Here is a 7733-nt window from a genome sequence, read left to right on the forward strand (position 1 = left end):
ATCTCAATCAACCTTAACTTACAAACCCTTACCCTGTTTATGGTCACATCCCATTCTCCATACTTTGAGATATGATTGAGCGTAATCCTGCGTGCACGATACATGTTTCCTTGACATCGATCACACAGACATTTGATTTTTTGCTCCAACCACATTTCGCGATGGTGGATACGGAGGGATTCATCCTCACTGGAGCTACTTGTTGAAGATGGAGACATCCTACAAACAAACAACCCACCAAATTTGCTCTTCTTCAAATGCTTAATTTAAACTCTGTGTTGCATCTATCGCCGCGTCTATAGTCGCGTCTAACATTGCGTCTAATGGCGCGTCTAAACGCGCGTCTACTCTGTGTATTTAGACGCGCCTATAGACGCGCTAATAGACGCGATTATAGACGCGGCTTTTAAACTTGCTTTTCGGTGCGCCGCTCGCTTTGCTTTTCTTTACCTTACTTAAACTTCGCGAGCGGCTTCCTTCCTTCTTTATTAGCAGTTCCATAGATTCGAAGCTTAAGAGAGAGCCTCCCATACAAGTTCCAAGCTTTCACTTAAGAGAAAGGGACCGTACCTACACTTGCTTCCAAGCCTAAAGGAGAGGAGTACGAACAAGGAGAAGAAACAAGTTTGGAAAAGGAAGATCCTTCCATACCTTTTTCCAAGTAAGTCCTTTTGAAGTTGTTCTTGCTTGCTCTTTCCAGTTTTGTACTTTCTCGCATCCACGAAACGCAGGATCTAGGTATGAGCGACACGTTCTTTTGTCGGGCGCAACGTCCTTTTTGACTTTTTAGTATTCTCGCTTGTCGGAGCGCGTCTATAGGCGCATCTCAGGACGCATCTAAAAGCGCGTCTACAGGTGTGTCTATCCGCGTGTCTGACTTGTTACAGACACACACAGACGCGTCTGTAGACGCTCGCACAGACACTCTGTTAAACGGACTTTTAAACGCTCTATTAGACGGAAAGTTAGACGGACTGTTAGACGCGCTTTTAAACGAATTGTAAAACGCTCTATTAGACGCGTCTATAGACACGCAAATCAGACGGGTCTATAGACGCGCTCTGACAGAGCCTCTTTTTTCTTCCCCTTTCTTCTCAGCTCCCAAAGTAATAGATTTGTTTCCTTTTTTCCAGTTCAACATGTGGGGAGGAAGTGCTTCTAGCTCACCTGATCCGCGGGAATCGATTTGGAAGGACTTATATAATCTTTTAGGGCACCCTCCTAGTCCTGCGGAGTTATACGGGTATATGACGGGTACCCTTAACACTCCTCAAGAGTCGGCACTACAGACTCCGAGCCACCCCACACCACCTGAGATCACCCCAGCGGAGTCCGCACAGCCGTCTTATGCCCCTTCTTATGCCCCTTCCCCCATACTGTCTTATGCCCCTTCCCCCATGCCGTCTTATGTCCCTTCTGCCATCCCGTCTTATGCCCCTTCCCCCATGCCGTCAGGAGGTCCTTCTGTCTCGACGAGCCGTCGACGTACTCCCCATCCGTCGAGACTCGGTTCTCCAGCTACAAGTGGTCAGCGTAGTCCCGTGCAGTCCCCAGCTACGAGTGGCCAGCGTATGAGCTCGACACGACAGGGTAGCAGGCGTAGTAGCAGGGAGAGCGGTGGCGGATGCATGGCATAGTGCTTTGGGCCATGTGGCGGTGAGGAGGAGGATGATTCAGATGATTTAGACGTGCCTCTGGGTGATGGTACGATTTATTATGACATCAATCAGACAGGAGGCATCTTGATGGATGCGCGGGGGAAGGACATCATGGCCTTCATGCGCTCTGTAATTGCTAACAATTACAGAGATTGCTTTATCCACTATAAAGACCACCCAAAGAGGTTGGCTGATGAGACCCTCGCTACTGTTTGCTCTAGGTATCCTAACCCCCCCAATCGCCAGTTCACAGATAAATGGGGGAAGTCAAAGATTGTTACGATACTTAGCAATAAAAGATCTTCCCTTAAGAGGCAGGCACTAGCGGAGCTTGCCAGGCTTGAGGCAGGTCAACCTCCAAGGGGCCCGCCCCACACCGCTCAGAAGTGTGAGTGGAAGAAGGCAATGAAGTCAGCGAGGGAGGAGCCCAGTCTGCAGCACGTGGAGGCATGGAGGATCCAGATGGAGGAATATGGAAGCGCGCATTTTGGAGCAGGGGGTGTTGAATCATGGGAGGCCCAATTTGTAAGTATCGATCTCAAATTATATTGCTTATATAGTTTATTAGGAGGTTGGTTGTTTCTTTATACTAATCCCTCCACAAAGTGTATCGCGGTCATGCAGCTTGAGATCGTGGGCAGATACCCTACTGCAGTGGAGACAGCCTACCACCGCCACCATCGCAGAGGAGATACATGGAGGCACTTCTATGATGACGGGTTGATTACTGAGGAGTAGTATACCCGAGCTACTGGACATGCCCCTGAGGTATTTGAAAGTAATTAAATAATGCCAAAATTACAAGTAAAGATTTGATTTTTCATACATTGATATATGTTGTCCCTTGTTTACAGGCCCGTGCACAAGACGATGAGAAAGAGGAGGAAGGAGGCGCAGAAGGGAGCACAGAAGGGAGCGTGGAAGGGAATGAGGACCTAGAGAACATAGATTAGTCGTATAAGTAGTGCTAGCTACTCTTTTTTGTACTTAAAGCCACTGGCTTGGCTTCATGCCTCTTGTATATAGACTCCTCTTATTTTTTGTACTTGAAGCCACATGACATGGCTTAGCTTCCTTATTTTTTGTACTTGAAGCCACATGACGTGGCTTAGCTTCGTGCTATATGTATATACAAGTACTTTTTGAGCTTTCAATTTTATTGCGTTTTGGAGTTGTAATATTTTATTTGGAATTGTAATTAAAATGCGGTTGGCTGTAAGAATTGAATTACAGAATGTGGATATGGGATTCTTGTAACTATATAGCATACACAACATACACAGTATTCTGTAAAATGTTAAAAAAAAAAGTGCGTCTATCAGTGCATTTAAAAACGCGTTTATATTCGCGTCTGTCTGTTCGAGTTGCGTCTATAAAAGCATTTATAAGCGCGTCTATTTATGCGTCTAACTGCGCGTCTATACGCGCGCAAGTCTGATATATAGACGTGCAATTAGACGCGAGTCTCCAGACGCACAAATAGACGCGCCCGTAAGTTTTTTATTTAGTTCATGAAACGCGTCTGTGCGCGCGTCTATGGGTGCTTTGTCTTGTTGAGAGAGAGAGAGAGAGAGAGAGAGAGAGAACATATTCACGTGCTTTGATGAAAGGTACGTAAACTAGTATACGTAATGTAGGGTCCATTTTCATATACCATCATTTGTGTTAACCAAAGACTCTTAGCATGAAAGGTGACGCTTTTATTTGGCTAGTTTACACTAAAAAGTTATCTTTTGATGTGGGATGCCATCATGCCTCTTCCATGAAGCACTAATTTTGTATTTGACAAACACGCTTATGGAATAAGAGATTTAGCATAACGATATTTACAATAGTACCATGATAAGATCTAATAGGGAAAATAGTAGGCATTGTCCACACCTTTTCACAAGGAAATGGAGACATGCTCTTATTATAAGCGTCGAAATTCCATTTTGAAATGCTAAACTAAGGTTGTAAAAGACATAAAGCGAACCCAATTGCGATATGTAAGTACTCCAAATCCCGGATTCAGCTGCTGATCGACACAAAATTTTACTTTACTGCGGTGAGTATACGCAACCTCCAAAGCCTGCAAAGCAGCAATACGGTCAATCAATTTCATGAACACCCAACTTCTGCTTTAGAGTTGATAGACAACCAGCGAGTCCACCGTGCAACAAAGAGGGAGAATGTAGTCAGACAGCGTGTGGAATAAGCAAGAACGCAGCCTAAAACGACAAGTTTCGACTGAGAGGAAGAAAATTCGCTCAGATGGTAATTAGCAAGGATGCAAGTTGAAACTAGGAAAAATGTCGTAAGACAGCGCGTGGAATAAGCAAGAATTCGAGCTGAAACCGTTATAAATATGCTCATGTTATGCAAGAATGAAGAAGAGTGTGACTATGTACATACGACTCGTGTAAAACGACTAAAACATGCTCCATGAATGAGGAAAGTTTGCTCAAGCGTGTGGAATTAACAAGGATGCAGCTTGACGACAATAGATCTGTGCTCGTATTACGCAAACTAGGAAGAATACGGTGCATAATAAGCAAGAATGCAAGCGGAAAGTGTTTTCATAGTGTGTGTCAAAGAACTATGGAAGAAACACGAATGCAGGGTATGAGCGTTAAATCAGACGTAGTGGAGAGACGAGACAAGCTACATGCGGGGTTAAAAAGAATGGATACTTTGGGTGAAGAGTCGATTAGCTTGTTCAGATGTGTTGCAAGGATCCATTTTCAAAAGAATAGAGGATGTGGAGCTTGAAAGAAGAGAGGAAGACATCGGAATGATCTGGTGGTGCTTACTTGGGTCGGCAAAGACAACCAGGCCTGTGCCGTTGAAGTGGCACGTCCACCAGTTGCGTTGGTTCTTCTGGTAGTACATGTTCATCACGTACGAAGCGTGGGAGATGACGGTGTTGGGGATGTAGCACTGGCCCTCCGGTTGAATGACGGAGCAGTCCAGGCCTCCTTCCTCGCAAGCATAAACTATGTTCTGCATCAAGGTTATCTCGTCGGCAGCTGGCTTGGCGATGCACCATACCTTCTGTCCAGTGCCGGGCAATGGCGCCTGCGCAACCACAACGTCCATTAAACAACAGGAAACAGATCGCTTTAAGAATTCCCTTCTACGAATTCCAAAACCCCACTGCGGGAATTGTGTGATCTTGTGATTCAGCAGATCAAGAGAACAGAGAATCAGAAATCTCGTCGATGCAGAGAAAGAGTCTTGCCTGGGTAGAAGGTGCTGTAACAGGATACCGTGCACGAGCTGCAAACACAAGGACGATGAGAGTCAGCTAGTCTCCAGCTTCCGAGGCATGGCGACCACACTCTCTCTCTTTCTCCCTCTCTCTCTCTCTCTCTCTCACACACACACCCCTCACATGCAACCTCAGGCGTTTGTACCACCAAATGCTGACTCCAAAGAACGCACACAAATGCATGTATAGTGTATCGCTTCACAGAACTCTCCCGGCCCACAAAGACGCTCTCTCTCTCTCTCTCTCTCTCATGCCAGCTACATCCACACTCGGACACGCTCCCATCTATCAAGGTCTCTCCTTGCAGTTTCCATCCGATGGGGTCTGCGCGCTCACTCCCGACCCGTCGACGGGACTCGAATTACCCCATGACAATATATTGCGCGTGGGCGTTCTGAAACGTGCATGAAAGCACGGAAAGCAGGACGATATATCGAAACCCACCTGCTGAAGAAGGAAGGAAGGGGGCGATGAGGCAAAGAGCGAGGAAGGCAAGGCAAGGGGGGAGGCTCCGATGAGAGGCCATGGCGAAGCAGAAATGCAAGAGGGCGATATGCGACTAGAACAAGAGAACGAGAAAATGGAAATATGAGAAGATGAGGAGTTCTAGCGTGTCATCTCTAAAAGTACCACCCAAGGTCACTTCTTTATGGAGATCCGAGCGTTATAAGATTAAACTAAAGCCATAGCTTCTAATTCGATTTCTTGGCCGCCTTCGATTATCTTACCCAAGCTTCTATGAGTAACCATACATCTGTAACTTTTTAAGACTTGTGCACCCGGCGTTTGCCCATCTGAGCACTACCCTCATTCAAATCCCGACACATGAATCATTGCTCCCTACTCGGCATACATCTACCCCTTGTCTTTGGCCACAGCTGTGTGAGTAACTTGGTGAGTATGGAAAGAAAAAAAAACTTGGTGGTAACTAATGGCATCAAGGTCACCATTCTCCATCTAAGATTGATGATCGTGCCATCACAAGTTGCATGCCCTCTACACAATCGGTGCTTCCATTGCAAGCATGATGGTGGGTTGAAGAATGTCATAACAGGGTCATAACATTAGATCGTGCCCTCATCACCACTAAAACTTGCTAGTACTTCCTCAAGTTAAGGTTAAAAAAGCAAGAAACTTTGAGTATGATGTGATATCAGATCCCAAGTTTAAAATGTAAGGTATAAAATTATCCTAAAAGGATTGGGATATAGGTGTTCCTTGTCACTTGGGCAAAGAATGCTTTTGTATTAAATCAATGCCTTAGTCTCTAGTTCATTTTACAAAAATATTAACCAATTTCATATTCATAAAATCATTTGTCCACTCATTGATCTCTTCATTTACATCTAGTATTTCATGGGCACAAAACCATTTGTCTACTCATTGATATCTTCATTTAAATCTAATATATGTGGTATACTTCCATGACTCTAAAGATAAAGTTTCTTTATTATTTAAGGAAAGATCATCTTCTGACATTGACATTGCCATTGCTCTCATTATTCCCAACCATTGTACAAATATTCCCTTCGGCTTCTTTACCCACCTTCAAAAAAGAACGCTAAAAGAAACTATTTGTCCCATTGCATTCTTTATTGTTTGCTTTTTTGCTTTATATAAAGCTGTCATTGTCCTAGGTAAGTGGTTTTTTGGTCATTTCCACATCCAATGCCTCGTATCCAGGTATCCAAAGCCACAATCTTACATAGGGTGCTCATGAGGAAATCCATGTGGTTTTGCCTAGGAGTATGTATGCGAATCATTGTAACCTTCAACAAGACACTAATATGATTAATATCGCATTGCACTTTCACGTCCATGGATGGCTTATGAAATCATGAAGTGCTTTATAGAACAATAATATAGGTATGCTTCACTACAATTCAAAAAATTCAAGTGCTTAGCAATGTGGAAGTGAACCGTAAGTGATATATTTAACCATAAGTCAAAGCTAAACAAATTATGAAATCCTAGTTCATGGCTTTAACACTATTACAAGTTCAACCATTGCCCTCAACCAATGAGAGACCAATGATAGAACGTATGTGAGATTTTAGTGTATTTGGTAGCTTCATATGTTAAGGAATTAATTTATGTATATTCACCATGAATATATTTCTGATCGTAAAACCTATCCATTTTAAATCCATATTGGGTCATATGCCATGACATGACATTTTCTATTCCAATAGTATGATATATGAAGAAAGTACTAGTATGACATACGGCACCATTCCTTTTTTCTTGTCCACTATTGTCCATGCAAAGAGGACATGCCATCCCACAATGTACTAATTAAGTAGTAGATATACGTGGCACATGTCTGCATTCTTTCACCTTTACTTCTTGCATACAATTATCCATGCAAAGAGTGCCTCTTGATTCTACATGTAGTCTTCTAATGTAAGCTTTCCATTGAAAACTTCATGCTTGCCACCACATACCAATGTTGTCTCCAAAGAAAAACAAGCCTTCTATTTCATAAATTACAAAAAAAGTAAACCGTTTTATGAAAATAAAAGAAAGATTAAAAACACATTTCTTGTTTCATAAATTACAAGAGAAAGTCAAAGATTTCATGAAAATAAGAGAAAGCCTTACAATGCACAATACATATCTCATAAATTACAAGAAAAAGTCAAATATCTATGAAAATAATAGATATATACTAAAATTCTTGTGGCATTGCTCAATCCAAAGTTTCAGAGGAAACACATGTTTGAAATGGGAGACAATGCATAAAATGACGCTTTCTGTCCATTTTAGTTTCGGTATGGTGAAGCGCAAATTAACCATTGGATTTGAAATGGGTCCATATTTCAACT

General features: G+C 43.1%; 1 protein-coding gene across 1 annotated transcript; it reads right to left on the minus strand.

Annotated features, from left to right (window-relative positions):
* Nucleotides 1-3359: 3359 nt before the first annotated feature.
* On the minus strand, nt 3360-5550 carry LOC147888545 (major pollen allergen Ole e 10-like). Its single transcript, XM_087392905.1, has 4 exons — nt 5353-5550; nt 4879-4916; nt 4451-4715; nt 3360-3729 (listed from the first exon to the last, which is right to left on the minus strand). The coding sequence occupies exons 1-4, from the start codon at nt 5432-5434 to the stop codon at nt 3698-3700; spliced, it is 417 nt and encodes a 138-aa protein (XP_087249031.1). The 5' UTR covers nt 5435-5550; the 3' UTR covers nt 3360-3697.
* Between the last annotated feature and the right edge of the window lie 2183 nt (nt 5551-7733).

Source organism: Dipteris shenzhenensis, chromosome 21 (genome assembly GCF_047967505.1).
Source record: "Dipteris shenzhenensis isolate YYH24624 ecotype China chromosome 21, Dip_SZ_1.0, whole genome shotgun sequence".
NCBI lineage: Eukaryota > Viridiplantae > Streptophyta > Polypodiopsida > Gleicheniales > Dipteridaceae > Dipteris > Dipteris shenzhenensis.

What these genes read in the sequence shown, in the direction of transcription:
- LOC147888545 (XM_087392905.1), bottom strand. Translation starts at nt 5,434, where the DNA reads ATGGCCTCTCATCGGAGCCTCCCCCCTTGCCTTGCCTTCCTCGCTCTT. An exon ending in CTTCCTTCCTTCTTCAGCAG is followed by an intron (nt 4,917 to 5,352) that starts GTGGGTTTCGAT and finishes TTGTGTTTGCAG; the next exon opens with CTCGTGCACGGTATCCTGTT. An exon ending in GGTTGTCTTTGCCGACCCAA is followed by an intron (nt 3,730 to 4,450) that starts GTAAGCACCACC and finishes GCTGCTTTGCAG; the next exon opens with GCTTTGGAGGTTGCGTATAC.